The sequence below is a fragment of the Lepidochelys kempii genome, chromosome 11 (assembly GCF_965140265.1).
Source record: "Lepidochelys kempii isolate rLepKem1 chromosome 11, rLepKem1.hap2, whole genome shotgun sequence".
NCBI lineage: Eukaryota > Metazoa > Chordata > Testudines > Cheloniidae > Lepidochelys > Lepidochelys kempii.
The window spans coordinates 70,989,274-71,007,038 of record NC_133266.1 but is presented as its reverse complement, the minus strand read 5'-3'; the positions used below and the strand labels follow the sequence as shown (position 1 = coordinate 71,007,038).

The following is a 17,765-nucleotide window of genomic DNA, read 5'->3' as shown; positions in this document are numbered from 1 at the left end:
CCTGAGATTTAACCCAGGTGATTGGTTACATGTGTTTGTGTATGCAGATGATGAGGCATGGATATATTTATGTTCCATTTTAAATATTTTTTTCCAGTATTAAGATGTCTCATCCTCATACGGTCACTTTACTCAGTCATGAAGAAAATATAATAAAGAAGTAGAAAACCTGTGGAATGCACCAGCACAGTATGTTAAGATACTTTCCAGTTAAGATTCTGTTGTATTTAAGTTATAACCTAAACAGATTTCACCCTGCCACACATCCAGCTAACTTTACTTTTCCCCTTCCCACCCTCTAAACAACTGCCCCTCAACTAAGGAGGGCAGCAGGAGGAGTTCAGCTGATCTGTGGGGGTTTTAAGTGCCTGTCATTTTAAATTTTAATTAATTTTTCATTTCTTCTGATAGGCAAGGCTTGGATTCAATTCTCCTTTCGCAAGGTAGCTTTTGAAGGAGTTGGCAGTTCAGCTATTACCTCACAGATTAACTGTCATTTGTTTCATGTGTGTCAAACTTTGGAGGGTCATGGTGTTTCTTTAGGTCCTTCTAAGGCTCTTATCACCACAGTATTCAAGGGCAGGTAGCCCAGACCATCCAAAATGCTAATTGAATATTGAATATGTGATCTAATTAAGGGGTGACAGCTACATAAGTGTAATGAAAGAAGCCAAGAGCATTTGCTGTCTGAGATGAGATCAGGTTGTATAATTTTGAATGGAGGAGAATTGTTTCAGGAGGAATTGGCAACTTTGGGGAGATATCAGACTTGTTGCCAGAATGGGAGAGGATTCAGGAATCTTTGCTGGCTGGGAACGGGGTTTCAGTTAAGGGCAGATCAATTTCTCCCTCTAACAAAGGATAAAACTAAGCAATTCAGTGCTTAAAAAGTACATTAAATTTGAGAATTTATAGATATAAGAAGTTGTCGTGATAGTGTTCCCACAACAACGTTGCCTTGGTTACATTGAACAAATGAGTATGTAGTATTTTTGATGACTGTTCATTCTGTTGAGTGTATTTTTGAGTTTGAATATAGTCTCCAGCCACACTATGGATATCTCTCTTGCCATTTGTAGTTATATACCAATCTGAGTGTTTCTAATACAGTTATTTTCATTATTTAGTCTTTGCTTGGATTTTCAGTCTTCAGATGCTGCCTCACATTGTGATTGAAGGCAAGGTTTTTGTGGGTAGAGTCCTGCCTGGATACAAAATTTGTATCCAAATCCAATCCACAAACATGGTCCACGGATATCCGCATCTGTGGATATAAAGCGGATATCCACAGATTTGCAGGGCTCTATTTGTGGGACACTCTGCTTGTGACACCGTAAGCAGCACAGAGTAATACAGGGAGCTGGTAGACATGGATGCTGCCATCCCGACCTTTTCTAGGATACAAGTTTAAAAAGGCTGAGGTGGGAATAGCCATGTGAATCCCAAAAGTACATTCTCTACTCAAATAGCGCTAAAAAGTGATCAAAGAAGCCTGTCTCCTCTTATATCCGCTTGTATTAACTTAGATGGTTTGAAATACACCCCTTCTGTTTTTCACAAAGACTTTCCTCAGAGCAACTGTGGGAAAAGACAGGTCATAATAGGCCATCCAAATTCTAGCATAGGATTGTGACCCTGATATCAGTGTTGTGATCAGATAAAGGAAAAGCACACACACCACCCTTCTTCTTCAGAGCAACTAACTTGGGTGAACCTGACTGTAGTAAATGTTCAGACAGATGAGAGCTTGGAGGAAATATTTCTCTTTGAAAGTCCAGAAAAGTTTCCCCTGACTTCTGGGACTTTTGTATCCTTGTGTTAGGCTGTTGCCTCAAAAAATTAGAAGCTTCTAGGAAAAAGTCTGGTTTCTAGGTCTCGCTGGTGTTTTTGAAATGTGTGTGAAACAATGTACTGTGTGTTAGTGGGTAGACCTAAGGAGAAAACAGCTCTTGTACCAACTGCTTGTCTCTGCTATTCTACTACATAGTATGGTCTTTGCTTTTGAGTAAGAATATTTTACCTGTTGTGGGAAATACTTAGGGCAATATCAGCCCTTGAGGAAAAATAGGTCAGATATATTCAATATTGTGACGGTGATCAAGTAGTTGGTTCAAATAACAGTTTATAAGTGGAGAGGGTAAAATTGTTCCCTGTGATAGTTTAAATAATCAGCAGTTTGTTGTGGATTGCTTTGTGGTTTCCTTTCATGGTAATTTGGAAAGAGAGCACAGGGCCAACATTTTAAATGTGCATGCCTATGTTTATCCTGTAAGTGGTAACTCCTCAGTTCCAATTTCAGGAAAGAAGCAAATATTTTCCTTAATTGGTAAAGTGTCTAGGGTGAGACAGAAAAAAGAACTTTTGCAAGGAAGGTGGCCTTTATTTATCTGTGAGATTTTTAATTCAATTTTTGGTCTTAATATTGGCCTTTAACATGTATAGTGAAGATCTGACCTTTGCTTTGCTCTCTGCATTCACATAATGATTTTTAAAATATTCTAATATATGACTTCCATGATGCCAGATCAATAAACCAATAGTTCTGAAATGACAGAGTATTACTATATTCCTCTGTAATTTAAGCATGATTAGCTGATGAAGGTTATGATCAATATGCTAGAAGAAGATAAATTAATTGATATCCTTTCAGGATGATAAGAGGCTTATTGCAGGTGGGATGTAACTAATGAAGCTGCTTCTTCATATATATATGAGCCATTTTTAATACAATATATTCTCACTAAATCATGGTTCTGCCATCATTCATTTATATGAAAAACATAAGCTGCAGACCAGTTCCTTATTAAAATTACATTCATCTGAAAAGAAATTGTATGCATACACAATATCTAAACTAAACAATATCTCTGTCTACATTATAATGTACTGGGAAAAATCATCTGCTCATTTACATAAATATTTTTATACTATGTAAACAAGAAAGAGATTGAATACTGCTGAATTTAATTATATCAGACTTCTAATTTCTTATAGCAGCCTCAACAATGGTTGCAGTAATTCCAGTTTAGTTACAGTTACTGGTGTGGGCAGAGCTAATGGACTACAGACTCCTTTGCAAGTTTTCTTCCAGAATTCCTGCAGATTCTAGGACAAAGTTCATAAAACAAGTTTCCCAGTTTCATTTAGAGAAATTAATTTAGATCTTAGCCTGATCAGCTTTCAGAGTGTGCGCAAACTGAATGGTATTTGAAATTAACTTTTGTACTAACAGACAAAAAACTTAGTTAGGGTGGCAACTGTGTACAACAAGAGCTATTACGATTAAAAACAGAAGACCCACCTGTATTTTTTCAAGTATGGAAATGAACAAATTAAGTGAAGGCAGCTAAATGTTCATGTACAGTTCATACAGTCTTTTTTTAAATAAGTGTGTGTATAAAATACTACACTGTATATTAAAAAAAATAACTTTGTCTGCCCTTATATTCTTGCCTCACCTTACCCTGTAGACCAATAATTTTGTTATATTCACCCACCCTGCCTCGTATACCATTTCGAGTCTCAATACTCATTACCTTGTCTGGGGCATAAAAATCCCTCAAACTGTGAACCAGCAAATAGATATGGCCTATAGACAATCCTCCATTTCCCACACTCTTTATCAGCAAGGCAAACCAAAACAAACATAGTCCAACCCTTTTCTGTTCAGAATACGGCTCACCGTAGCCAAGAGACCCCCAATAAGTTCCATCCTATTCCTCAGATATGGTCCAATATCACCTTTCCCCAACACATAATTCCACAATGAGGCAGGAAAAACTAATCTACTTTTTCTAACCTCCACATATGCACCGGAAATCCCATTATGCCAAACAGTATATTTTACATTCCCAGGGAGCTGCAAACCTTGAGGCTAGCCTATCCATCAAACCATAGAGGAGAGAAAGGAGTCAACATGTCTTTTAGAATGTATTGCATTTTCATTTGCAGTTTATGATTTCAAAAGTGTCTAAAACTGGTGTCGTGTGTGTAACCCTGTTTGATCAATGGCAGGTGCCTGTGTGTGTGTAAGATGTGCTATTTTTACATGTGTATGTTGTTTGAATGCTTGAAGTATGACTGTACTTGAATATTTGTTTACCTTCCCTTTAACTGTTCGTTTCCTTACTTTAAAAAAGCTAGAACATTCCTCACCACACATACCTAGTAATAATCTTAATTTACACTTAATAAAGTTTGTTTGCTTTTTTTAAAAATTGCAGGGCCAGCTTAGAACATGCGTGCTCCAAAGGTTCTCACCACTCCCCAGGGTCTCTGGTTCTTTGCCCTTCAGCATTTTGTAGCACATTGTTTCCCAGGCCCCCAGCTTTCTGCCATGTGGAGCTTAGAAGTGAGCCATAGCATTCCCTTTTGTAGCTTGTATGGATTCAGAAGGAACCCATTTTGACATGTAGGCTTCCAAAAGTGTACATGCCTGAAAAATAAAAAGCTAGTTTTCGTAAACAGTAGAGTTAGGGCCCTACCAAATTCACGGCTATGGAAAACACGTCCCGGACCGTGAAATCTGGTCTCCCTCCATGAAATCTGGTCTTTTGTGTGCTTTTACCTTATACTGTACAGATTTCACAGGGGAGACCGGGGTTTCTCAAATTGGGGGTCCTGACCCAAAAGGAAGTTGCGGGGTGTGGTCACAAGGTTATTTTAAGGGGATCACAGTATTACCACCCTTATTTATGCACTGCCTTCAGAGCTGGATGGCGTGCTTCTAGACTTAGCAGTCACAACTCCGTGGACTCTTCCCTTCAGGCCAGACTTGACCTCGCAGGATCAAGGGAGGCTCATCCATCCGAACCTCTCAGGCCTACATCTGACAGCATGGCTGTTGTGTGGTTGAATCCAGAGGAGGAGACATGCTCTGAGCATGTGCAGCAGGTCTTGCTAGGTAGTAGAAAACCCTCTATCTGGGCAACCTACCTGGCCAAATGGCAACACTTCTCATGTTGGGCAGTCGAGTGAAGCCTTTCTCTGACACAGGTATCATTGCAGTCTGTCCTAGAGTTCCTCCTCCATCTAAAGCTCCAAGGCCTATCACTGTCCTCCAGAAAGGTCCATTTGGCGGCAGTTTCAGTGTTCCATCCCCCAAACCATGGCAGGTCAGTCTTTGCACAGGAAATCACAGGCAGATTCATCAAAGGGCTGGAAAGGCTCTATCCACAGGTTTGTGACCCATCCCAACTGGTTCTGTCTAGTCTCTCTGGGCCACCCATCAAGCCTTTGGCATTATGGCTGTTCTGCTACTCTCCTGGAAGGGTGCTTTCCTTGAGGTGATCACTTCAGCAAGAAGGGTTTCTGAGCTTCAGACTTTAACCTGTGAACTTCCTTATACCATCTTCTTCAAGGACGAGGTCCGGCTGTGTCCCCACCCAGCTTTTTTTGCCTAAGGTGGTGTTGCAATTTCAACCAGGATATCTTTCTACCAGTCTTCTGCCTGAAACCGCACAAGTCAGAAGAGGAATGGTTTCTGCATTCTCTGGACGTAAGAAGGGCCCTAGCCTTTTATATTGACAGGACAAGATTTCGCAAATCAATGCAGCTTTTTGTTGTGATAGCGGACAGGATGAAAGGCCTTCTGGTGTTGGCTCAAAGGATCTCTTCCTAAATCACCGACTGTATCCAAGCCTGCTATGAGCAAGCAGGGATCCTGCCTCCGGCCATTGTGAAGGCTCATTCCACAAGAACGCCGGCATCCTCAGGGTCACATATTCTGATACAGGGCCGCGATTTGGTTGTCGGTGCATATGTTTGCATCGCACTTCTTGGGCATCCATTTAGCCATGGCGTTCTACCTACAAAGAACAAAACTATGTAAAAAATCGTCTAGACTATTTATATCTTTCTCAGAATTGATGAGACGGGAAGCAATCCCCTCCCAAAGGCTTTACAGGTGGATGTCAGAGTGCATTCTCCTGTTATGAGTTGACAAACGCTCCTCTGCTGTGATATTATACTAGAGCACAGGCCTCCTTGCTGCAAGTTGATCCTACTGTCAGTTGCATTCGCTTGAAGAAGAAAGCATAGTTACTTACCTTGTATATTAACTGGAGTTCTTCAAAAAATTTGGTTGCTATATATTTTCCACTATCTCTTCCCCTCTGCTTTGGATCTTGGATACAATTCATTGTAGAGAAAGAACTGGAGTGGCATACAAGGAGGAGATGGGGGCAGGCATAGAGCAATGAACACTGCTAGCAAAAAAGTCTTCTGGTCTCAGGTGCATGGAGCGCATGTGCACACACAGTTGAGTACCGACCACACATCTTGAAAAATTCAGTTATGGTACATCGTAAATAACTGCTCGTTATGTGTCTGACCTCATTTGGGTTTTTTGGAAGTTCTAAGTCTCTTTCTCACTCTCCCTTCCACCTCTCCTCCCATTTTGACACAGTAGCTAGTGATCATTCCAACTGACTAACCTTTTGTAATAGTTTAAAATGAATATTTATTTAATATAGTAATGCAGGGGTTCCAAAATTTTGGTTCCTGGCCACAGGTGGTGGTTTTCAGGGAGCTGACTGGCCAACGTGGCCTAATTCTTGATCCCCAAGTTTCATTCAAGTTCGTAGGAGCTCTAGATTTTTTGCACCTATGAAAATCAGGGCAACAGTGGTTTCTCCTTTTCCTTTCCTTAATTCCAGCTGAAAAACCAAATAAATAGAAACTGTGTTTTCACTTTACTCAGAATCACTCCCCATTCTTCCCTTCCCTTCCCCATATAGGAAGAAATATTAACCTCTTCACAACATATGTGAGGTTATAGTTCATTATGGAGCAGTTTCTGTAGCTATATTCTGTAACAATTTGTCCTTTAATCCCCTCTTTCAAATGAAATAATTTAGTTACCATAGGAAATAAACAGGAAAAGGTGAAATTACATAAGATAACATGACATAGTTAGTGGTATATGGTGGCCCTGTTTTAAAACTGGTTTAATAAACAGGAGTGATACTGTGTTTTATTATGTAAATATTGTTTATACAGTGAGCATCTCATGTTTTCAGGTATTAACAGTGAATTTTCGAGAATTCTGTGCTGTTTAGGGTTGCACATATAGTAGAAATTTCCATACCCATTATCAATTAGTAACCCTGCACCAGTGTGTTATAAGCATAACAAAGGTGTTTTTACCAGGATTCTTTAAGGGTTTGTCTCCACGTGATGGGTTCCTGTGTAATTGTTCCTGAATAACTCCATGTGTGGACGCTCTTGTTACAGAACAAGAGTGCCTTGTTTGTGTTTAGCAGAATGGAGTAGGGCACTCTTGTTTCAGAGTAAGAGTGTAAACTCGTGGAATTATTCAGGAATAGCTATTGCACTTTAAATTTACACCCTACCTTTGTCTGTTTACTTGCAAGTGTAGACAAGCCAAAACCATACTCAGTGCAGCTAGCATGCGCTAACATTTCCTTTGTTATAAGAACCCTTGAAGCACTACCCATTTTCAGAAATGGGTAAGAATTTCTAGTTTCCCTTATGTTTTAGATGAATGAAGCTGACTTTCAAATATCCATTGACTGAAATAAATGCAGAGGGATACAATGATGAGCACACCACAGAAAAACAAAATAATAAAGTCTGCCAGCTTAGATTTTTTTGAAGTAATAGCTTTGATTTTAGGACCTCAGACCTTGAAGATTAGTAGTTTAGAATTGTTTCCTGCCTGTGTTCTTGTCTGTGTTCTGTACACGTTTGAATTGTGATACCTTGAAGCCTACACTTTTGCTTAATCATTTACATGATTATCTCTTTTTTTGTTTTTGTTTCAGTTGCCCAGAAGATTGTGGCAACAAGGAAGAAACAGCAGCTTTCAATAGGCCCCTGCAAATCTTTACCAAACTCTCCAAGTCACTCGTCTGTGTGTTCTGCCCAGGTTTCTGCTGTACATATCAGCCAGGTACAGAATGGAATGCTTGCATTGAAAAGAAAATGATAGAATGTCAGAGTGCATTTAAAGCCATTACTTTTTTTGCTGCTTTGTCAGCAGTTAGATTTTTCTAAAAGCTTACTGCGATCTCTAGTATAAAACAGTGTGTTCGTAATTGGCTCGACTTTGCTTTAAGTAACTGCTGTGACAAAACATTTTTATTGGGAATTGGCTTTAAAACAATTCTTGGTCATGCTGGTTATGTTCTCCAGCCTGCTGGTATGAGTGGAGGGATTGTTATAGTCACAAGATTTGCTGTTCTGCTTTTTTAATTAGCTTACAGTGCTTTGGTCATTGCCCTGGTTTAATCATACACTGAACAGTAGTTGGTACATTTCAACAGTTAACACACTTCAGTCTCAAATTTGGCACCACCATTCAATTTTATTACCCATTTCCCCAGTGCTCAATTGAAACCATACACCTTTAGTGACATTACTGTGAATGTTTGCTGAATTATTTACATTGCAGTAAATTGTTTGACGGCCAGAAAGTACGAGGTAAAAAATTAAACTGCTGCCTTCTATGCTGAAATACATTACTAATTTGCAATCAATGTTATAATGTATACAAACTGGATACCTGCATAACATTTAATGCTCGTAACAGTCCCATACTTTGTATGCTAGTGTATCTTTCCCTAGTATCTAAATTTAATTTTCCAAAAAGTGTACATTATAATCTTTCTTGTACTTACTGTGTCTGATATTTTGAAAGATCTTAAAATAGATTGTGAACATAGTGCAACATTGTCTTACAATATTTATTATTGTAATATCTTGTTTGGTGCCATTTTGAATGAAAATTCCATTCTGTTGAAATATTTAGGAACATTAGGAATAGGCAAGTTTAATTGTTTCCTTGCTTTTTTCAGCTTAACACAACACTATTCAATGTTGATACAAGTATGAAAGGCAAGAGAAAAATAAATTAAAAATTATGAGATATTTAAGAACAGTATCATAATATTCATAATATTTCTGCAGTATTTACTGCTTCTTTCTAACTTTGTTTTTTTCTTTTTCTTTTTTTTCTAATCATTTTGAAAGGTGGAGAATAAATACTTCTCAAAAGGTGTATGTTTCATTGGATTCCACTCATGTCCATCCACCTAATGTGAGATTATGTGAGAGCTGCCATTGGGCTCATATTTTGAACCTTTCGAGGCCCCACAGTTGTGCCTCTGTCTCATTTTCTCTCTCTCCCTCCCACACCAGTCAGGTATCCATGTTGCCTGGTCACTTCCTCTTTTGCTGCCATTAGCAGTGTCAGATGCTGTCCTGGCTCAGCGATGGGATTCAGTTCATAAAATGTTTTCGGCCACTGTAGCCGTTGACAGAGCCTTTCGTTAATCCCCATTAATGAAATGCCATGACTAAATATTTTTCATTTTTGTTGGACACATCAGCTGTCTTTTCACCAGGATATTTTCAGACTGGTTTTTTATGGAGCTTCATTGTGTGCCTGTGACAGGGCATGTATATGCTGCTCTCCTTTGCCCCAGTATCCGCAGCTGGTGGAAGAAATGGTAAAGCAACTCCCTACTAAGAGGGAGAAGCCCTGCCACACCCCAAAGGCTGCCTGCAAGATATATAGAGAGGAGCAGGCACCTGGACCTTATTGGGGGAAGATTGTAGTTGAGTGAGTTTGTTTATCTAGAAAATGTCTAGGACTGGGCTTGGTAAGTATCTGGCTCAAATTCCACTGTCAAATACATTTGCAGTGCCCTTAAATTGTCCTTTGGGCTGGTTACTGAAGGTCTGGTAGCATCCTCATTGCAGCCTAGGTCTTGCAGAGTCAGTGGAGAAAAAGCCATTTCCTTGACAATACTCTGGATGTGTGGTGGTCACTGGCTGTGGCTGAAACTGGCTGGACTTTTGTGGTGTGGTGGTTTCAGGCTGTAAACTGTGACAGGTTGGCAAAGGCAACATTTTGCTTATAAACTACAAACCCTTTAGGCAAAGGACATACATTGATCTGTGGAAGTGGGCTTACCCTCCCACCCTCCAAAGAATATACTCAAACTCTACTGTCTCAATAATAGAAGATGCAGGAAACTGAATTTGTCCTGGCAAAGAATATCCCCAAATCCATGCTATCAAAAGAATTATGTATTATTTTATTCCAAATACTTCCAGGTGCTTTAAAACCCAGGAAGACTTTGTTCTATGTTAGATCTAGAGAATACATTAACTGTCTGCTAGGGAAGAATTAACAATTGAGTTGCGGGGTCACCATATTTCTTCTAGACGCTACAGAGGAAGACAACTAGCTACATGCACGCTTCTCAGATAGGAGAGTCTCAATTTCATGATATTGTAACATTGCTGCCAATACCGTTCTGGCCTGGCATCTGCATTGCTTGTTATGAAGTACTTAGTGATAGCAACTTACCTGCACAAGATGTCTAGTGAATACGTTGTACTATTTGAATAATCCGTCACCCTGGAATGGATACAAGGATCAACCCAGCCACTGTTGGGATGCTGGTGTCACTGTAGTTCAAAGTAAATTGTCGGACCCCACAGCTAGTCACCAGAAGACACGTGGGAGTATACAGGAGCTGTGACTGGAGTCTGGGAGCTTTGACTTGACTTGTCCTTTCTTCCCAAATACAGTATGAGAAAAAGGGTTTGTCTTTGACACCAGCAGGCATTGGCAAGTATCATGTTACAAATTTTGGGTGGCTTGATGGTCATAGATGTATTGGCAGTGTCCATGGCATGTCTGTATGTGAGGCAGTCTTACTGTATCTTGGTTATTGGTAATCTCAAGGTACATGGTCAAATTACATCAAGGAGGTGGGTTGATATATGAGCTTTTTTGATTTGATCGCAGTTCAGGGACAATATTCAGTTTAGGTTTGGAATTCCAGATTCTTCAAACTCAAACTGGGAAAAGCAGCTGAATGGTGATTCAGTTGAGGAGCCCACGCAGAGGGTCCATCATACTTGGGGCACTCAGTTTCTCCAAGTGTAAAGTCTTTACGTAAATATCCTAGAAATCAGAGTATTTTTAGATTCACCAAGGACCTTCAGGGGCTTAGTACAATATTCTGAAAATTTGGTGGCCTGATCAAACCAGACAATCAGATTACCATGTTTCCAGTGAATAAAGGAGAACATCATACTATATATTCTGAAGCCTTTCCATTGTGGGTGTGGGCTCTGTCCCACAAGGCATTCCTGGTGGCCCCTTTCCTGCCAAGGAAGGAAAGTGTAACTGCAGATGAAGCAGCCAGGAATGGACCTGAGTGAATGGCCCCTTAACTGGGGATTAGTAGTGTATTAAATCTTTTATCACATGTAATTGACCTGAACAAACAGCTTCTAGTATCTACTAAAAGCATCAGGAAAAGATCTCTTCCTGCATGCACTGGAAATGCCATCTTCATATGGAAGTAAAACTGCCTATGCCTTCCCATCAATATCTCCAGCATCAGCAGTTCCTAACCCGTCTTGGGAGAGACAAAGGTTCAGTTGATCTTATTAACCCCATGTTTGCCAACGCAGATACAGTTCTCAATCTTGTTAGAGATGGCCATAAGGAAACTCATCATCTTTTGGGGCTGGCTGAAATTGATGACTCAGAACAGGGCACTGCTCAATAGCAGAGCTGACAATTTCTCTCCCTATCCTCATGGCTCTGGGGGAGGATAATGATCCAAATAAATGGCCCTTTGGGCAGGTGTTTCAGAGCCATCTGGCTTCTTGAAAGGATCCTAAAGAAGAAGATTAAAAGTTGAAAAGGTTAGCTTTCCAGTGTGTAAAGGCCCGTGTGGAAACTATTGGACAAAATTTTCATTTGTCTGAATAGCTTAAAGACAAATATCTTCATTGTTCGTTTGATAATTGTTTTTGGCTGCAATGAATGTGTCAAAGTTAGACCAGTTTTTCTGTTGGGTTTGTACAGAACGTGAGGCACTTCATTAACCACCCACAGCAGTAGGGTCATTTAAGTCTTAACCAGTCTGATCTTGAGCCACTGTTGGCTCAGATTTATTATGCGGAAGGTTATCTTCCAGATGCATGACTTCATTATATGGTATGAGACTTCGGTGACACATATCTTATATTCTGTGAAGAATAGCCATTCATACAGATGTGTCCTAAATTCCTTCCATAGCTGGTGGTTGCAGTACACTTCAATGAACCTGTTGTCCTTGCAGATATTTATCTTATGCCTGCATGCTCATCCCAGCAAGTTACTACTCCACAATCTTGATGTGAAAAGGTCCCTAGGTTTTATCTGGAGCAAACAGGAGGCCTTAAAATGCCACCCAGCTTTTTGTTTCATTTGACAATGCATTAGGTTTTGATGTTACCAAGCATATCTTTTCAAAGTATATCTGATTGTATTTTTTATTGTTACTGTCTGGGAGGCCTGCAGCTTGAAAATCATGTCAAGGCTCATTCCATTCTGGGCAAGTCAGCTTTACCTACTAACCTCTGAACTAAGTAGCCACACAGGCTTACACTTACTTCCCAAGTGTTTTCTTAGAATCTAGGCAAGAATCCAGGGTTAAATTATCAGTGTTGGAGCCCAAGCTCCAACTCTGTCTGGAGTTCTGTTCGCTATGTCCTTATTCTATTGAAATGAGTCCATCTTTTGTACTTTCTAGATGATACTGTAATCTTATCATTGCTGCTTATGTTGTAATTTAGTCCTCATAAATTTAAAGAAAAATTTCACTGCTTTCATAGTTCAAGGTATTTCATTGTGGTTGGGTTTTTTTTTTTGTGCTGATTACAGATTATTTTAGCTTTTGTTCTATGTTTTATTTGAAAGTCCTCCTTTGTGACTTTGTCTGCAAGAGAGAAAATCCAACGGGATTAGTTATCTTTGAAGAAAAGAAATTACCTACAGTTCTTGTTGTCTGAAGAAGCATATCTCCATGGAGTAGCACTCACTCAGCTCCATTTAGAAACGCCTCTGCTTAGTTGGGTGGTTTCTATAACATTTTGTTATATATAAATTTTACATTTCAGATTTTTTGGATGGATTGCTGCTCATTTTTGAAAGAATTGACTTTAGTATGCAAGGCTCAGTGTAGGAACATGAGTGGGGTGAGCATAAAATGCGTCTCTTGAGGTCTCTAAACTTAACTTGGAATCCGTACCTGCTCTCTGGCTGAAAGCAAGACCTTAGAGTGTTTCTGCATATAACCAGGGGCGAATGTGGCTCCAAGTGTCTACCAAACTTGAAGTGGGAAAATCAAGCTTTTATTTTTAATATGTCTTGAAAAATGTATTGCTTTACAATATACTGAAACAAGTTTTTAAATGAATTTGTCACATTGTGGAAGATGAAAATGTATCTACCTTAGCAGCAGAAACATCATATTTTTCTCTGAGGTGAATGGAAATGGCATTTTTTAAAAAAAGTTTAACAGTGCTATCAAGTGCTCCTAGGATAGGTATCACTAATTTGGTAAGCCAAGACACCATTCTTCCATTTGAGGGTTAAGTAGATAATGCTGTGAATTGGAGGTTGCTTAAAAGCAGCATAACACTGTTAAAACTAACTTTAATCATTGCAGACCAGTAATGGAGGAGGGAGCTTAAGTGATTATTCCTCCTCTGTTCCATCAACTCCAAGCACCAGTCAGAAGGAGCTACGGATTGATGTTCCTCCCACTGCCAACACTCCAACACCCGTTCGTAAACAGTCCAAGCGCCGCTCCAACCTCTTCACGGTGAGTGACCCAGAGAAGAAAATGTTGCTGTTTAAGTTTGACGACTGACTAAACTTAGATCCTGCTAAGCCAAGCTAGTCTAGTCTAAATAGATGTACCAGGAAGGTTCTGCTAGTTTCAAGGCAAAAGTCTGAAGATTTTTGAGGTTTTCCTTTATGTTGGAAAACTCATCTAGACACAGTGACGTTTCCTAGCATGGTCCAGGTATTTCGCTGTTATGAAACTGATCATTTACTAGTGGAACAATTTCTGTTCAGGATATTCTGAAGCTTCTGCAATATGTTATAAAGCCCTAGCAGGTTAAACATTCCATATCATAGATACATGACTTTGATTCCCAGGTGTCTCTGTTCAAGCCTAAATTCTCCAGTTTTGTCACCTTCTGAGTTAGCAATGAGAATTCTGGACCTCTGGTCCAAAACAACTGATCAGGAAAAAAAAAAAAAACTACTGATTTCAACTGTGGAAGCATCCAGTATATATTGAGAGAAAATTCTGAGTTGGGGTCTCTGCAAGGTAAGTTATACATGGTACCAGAAAACTAAACTGTTCCATACTGGCTTAAAAATACAATATCTCAATTCATGTTTCTTCATCACATTCTTTTAATTCTGGGAGAGATCCTAATTATGTGTATTTTCTTCTGAAGCATCTGACATTGGCCACTGTAGGAGACAGGATAGTGGAGTGGGTGGAACATTAATCAGATCTAGTATGGCAGTTCCTATGTTCCTGCATAAGTATTTAGAGAAATGTAAATAATTGAAGAATTTTAATGTGTTTAGTATTGTGGTTGTGATAGGAGTATTCCATTGTGTGCCATTTTTCTAAGACAAATACAATTGTGGTTTTGTACTTAGTTTTGAAACTCTATTCTGACAGGTTTCAGAGTAGCAGCCGTGTTAGTCTGTATCCGCAAAAAGAAAAGGAGGACTTGTGACGTCTTAGAGACTAACCAATTTATTTGAGCATGAGCTTTCGTGACCTACAGCAGCCGATGAAGTGAGCTGTAGCTCACGAAAGCTCATGCTCAAATAAATTGGTTAGTCTCTAAGGTGCCACAAGTCCTCCTTTTCTTTCTTCTGACAGGGTTATAACAGTTGATTTCTGTCCACACACACATTCTTTTCTCATCACAGCCGTGTGTCGGTCAAGTTCTACCTCAGTGTGTTTGTGTCTGTGCCGTCTGGGAAGAAGTCCCATAGTGCCTCATCAAGGGACAGAGTGCCCCAGGAACATACACAGAGCACCGCTAGCTGTGTGTAGGAAGGTGTACGCTGGCTGGCAGGAAGGAGGGACCAGACTGGTTGCACGTACAGCTGGGGGGGGTCTTTAGAAAAACAGTATGCTGAACTATTTATAAGAAGACAGCCATGTGCCAGCCTAGACCTTTGATGAGTGCAAAACACTGTTACCTGACATGGTTACAGAGTATAAACCATATTGGACACAAATCATGTGTAGTACCAACCTGTTACACAATCTGTTTAAAGTTGTGTCAATATAGACAGGCCTTAGAACGTCATACAAGTAGTTAAAGTTACAATGGATTAATATCTAGATATGAAAAAAGCATTTTAAAAAATAATGGTATCTGAAAGCTTGTCAGAATTGTGCTCTGACCTTTTATAAAGTGGTCTGTTTTGATTTTTAAATTTAGATCTTGTGAATTATTAACTCCACTAGATGTCAGTGTCATCCTAGGAACTGAATGCAGGATAATAAATTTGAAAGTACTCCACAATTGAAAACTGTTACAGCTCCATTTAGAAAAGCCTGCCAGCTTGCTCTTGTCCTAAATATGAATAGGATACAGGGGGGATGATTATATGTATAGTAGTTGTGATATAGAAAACTAAGGATGGCCTAAACTGGAATAGGCAGAAGAGATGCGTAAATGTTTTTTTATGCATTTCCTATCTTAAAGGAGAGAGTTATAAAAGAACATGTAAAGTAACCTCTGTCTGCTATAAGCCAACTGACTAAAAATCTGTTTGCCAAAAAAAAGTATTTTAAAGTTTAAAATCTTTTATTAAAAAAAGATAAATATTCTGTAGTCATAATAAACAAAACCCTCCGTTTTCATTGATAAAACCCCTGTATTAACTATTACACTACTGATATTGAATAATACTTAATATTGTTTAACTATTGGCCCTGCATAAACCTTTATTTTGGAGGGGAAACCCCTCTTATAATCATGAAAGTTCATTGCTGTCCAGTAATAGGTAATTGGCATAAAAGTTTGTATAAATAATCTTAAAACCAAGTTTTAGACACCTTTTAAAGTGATCTACTTGTGTGACACATGGAAGGTAATTTAATTATGTAGTACTATATACTACAGTTTTTACAAAAACTTTGTGTAAAAGCATGGATCCATGGGGGAGGGATAGCTCGGTGGTTTGAGCATTGGCCTGCTAAACCCAGGGTTCTGAGTTCAATCCTTGAGGGGGGCCATTTAGGGATCTGGGGCAAAAAATGGGGATTGGTCCTGCTTTGAGCAGGGGGTTGGACTAGATGACCTCCTGAGGTCCCTTCCAACCCTGATATTCTATGATTCTATGAATTAATGCCAACTATCTAGCCACTTGGAATAATATTATTGAGTGAATAGATGGCAGATACTTTTCCATTAGTACTGTGGTGAGGAACAGGGATTCAGTTCTCACTGCAGTTTTATAACATAAGAAAATTCTGACTTAGTTACGGTTTTGGAAGGTTTTTTTGGCAGGGGGCAAGGGTTTAGTTGGATGGATCTTAGGTAACTATAAGATACAGTGTCAGTGTACATAGGATTTACTAGAGTAGCATGGTTAACGATATAGCTAGGGTAGAATAGGTTCCTAGGTAGATACAAAGTAACATGGGGATGAGAAGTTCTTCAGTGGAAACCCTGAACTCTGGAGGTTCAAATCCCGATCCAAACTATCCAAAGACTCATCTCCGGTTCAGAGTAGAGCCAGTTAGTTTAAGGCCGAGATGCTGAATGAGGTGCCCAATTCCTATTGATTCCAATGAGAATCAGGCACCTAACTCCCTTAAGCACCTACTGCCAATCCCAGCGTCTGATGAGGAGTGACTGCAGCAGAGGCCTGAACAGGTTTGGATTTGGTTTAAGCCGATTATGTACATGCCCTGCTTTGAGCTACATTGCTCACAAAACGTTGCATCCGGCCTATACTGATAGAAGTGTGTAACGGAGCATCCCAGGGTGCCAAGCTGCGGCTGCACATTCTGGGAATTTTTGCAATAGATTGTGGGATACCTGCTGAATCTCCTTCCTTAGAGGTTTTTAAGGTCAGGCTTGACAAAGCCCTGGCTGGGATGATTTAACTGGGAATTGGTCCTGCTTTGAGCAGGGGGTTGGACTAGATGACCTACTGGGGTCCCTTCCAACCCTGATATTCTATGATTCTATGATATCAGTTTGACTAAACTTGACACTGGTTGTCAGACAGGATATGTTCTCCTCCTCCTCCCCCCCCCCCCCCCCCGCACAGTTTTCAGTTAGCATTGGAGGGGAAGGGAACCCTTCTACCAAATGGTTTTAAATGATAAATGGATGAAGTGACCTCATGCCTATTTATGAGTTTAGAGTGAGGATGGGTTTGAAGAATTTAAAAAATAATCAAGTAACAGTATTGCAGGGAGGGATAGCTCAGTGGTTTGAGCATTGGCCTGCTAAACCCTAGGTTGTGAGTTCAATCCTTGAGGGGGCCATTTAGGGATCTGGGGCAAAAATTGGGGATTGGTCCTGCTTTGAGCAGGGGGTTGGACTAGATGACCTCCTGAAGTCCCTTCCAACCCTTATATTCTATGATTCTATTGTATATGCAGCAACTGGTCTTCTCACTCTTCGCTATACATCAACTTTTGAAATCAGAGTTGTTGCAGTGTTTATTTTTTCCATTGACAGCATAATGGATCAATGAATGCATCATTTCTGCAAGTGTCTTGTATCTTGAATTTCATCCACTAATAGTAAATACATCTGTTTGTAGCTCTCATATTAGGATTTAAGATATGCATAGGTTTTCTGCCTATGGTGTACTTCAACCTATATGACTAATACTACTCCTATCCAAAACCTGGCTTTGGATAGTAACTATTTCTCTGATTACACAC

At 39.7% G+C, this 17,765-nt stretch overlaps 1 protein-coding gene across 8 annotated transcripts in view; it reads left to right on the top strand.

Moving 5' to 3' along the window:
- Positions 1-17,765, top strand: part of AGAP1 (ArfGAP with GTPase domain, ankyrin repeat and PH domain 1) — a 694,100-nt gene that overhangs the window by 356,281 nt on the left and 320,054 nt on the right. For all 8 annotated transcript variants that reach the window (XM_073306802.1, XM_073306800.1, XM_073306804.1 and 5 more), the window contains 2 exons: positions 7,785-7,912; positions 13,482-13,637. In XM_073306802.1, coding sequence (XP_073162903.1) covers positions 7,785-7,912; positions 13,482-13,637 — 284 coding nt within the window. The remainder of the gene's footprint in view (positions 1-7,784; positions 7,913-13,481; positions 13,638-17,765) is intronic.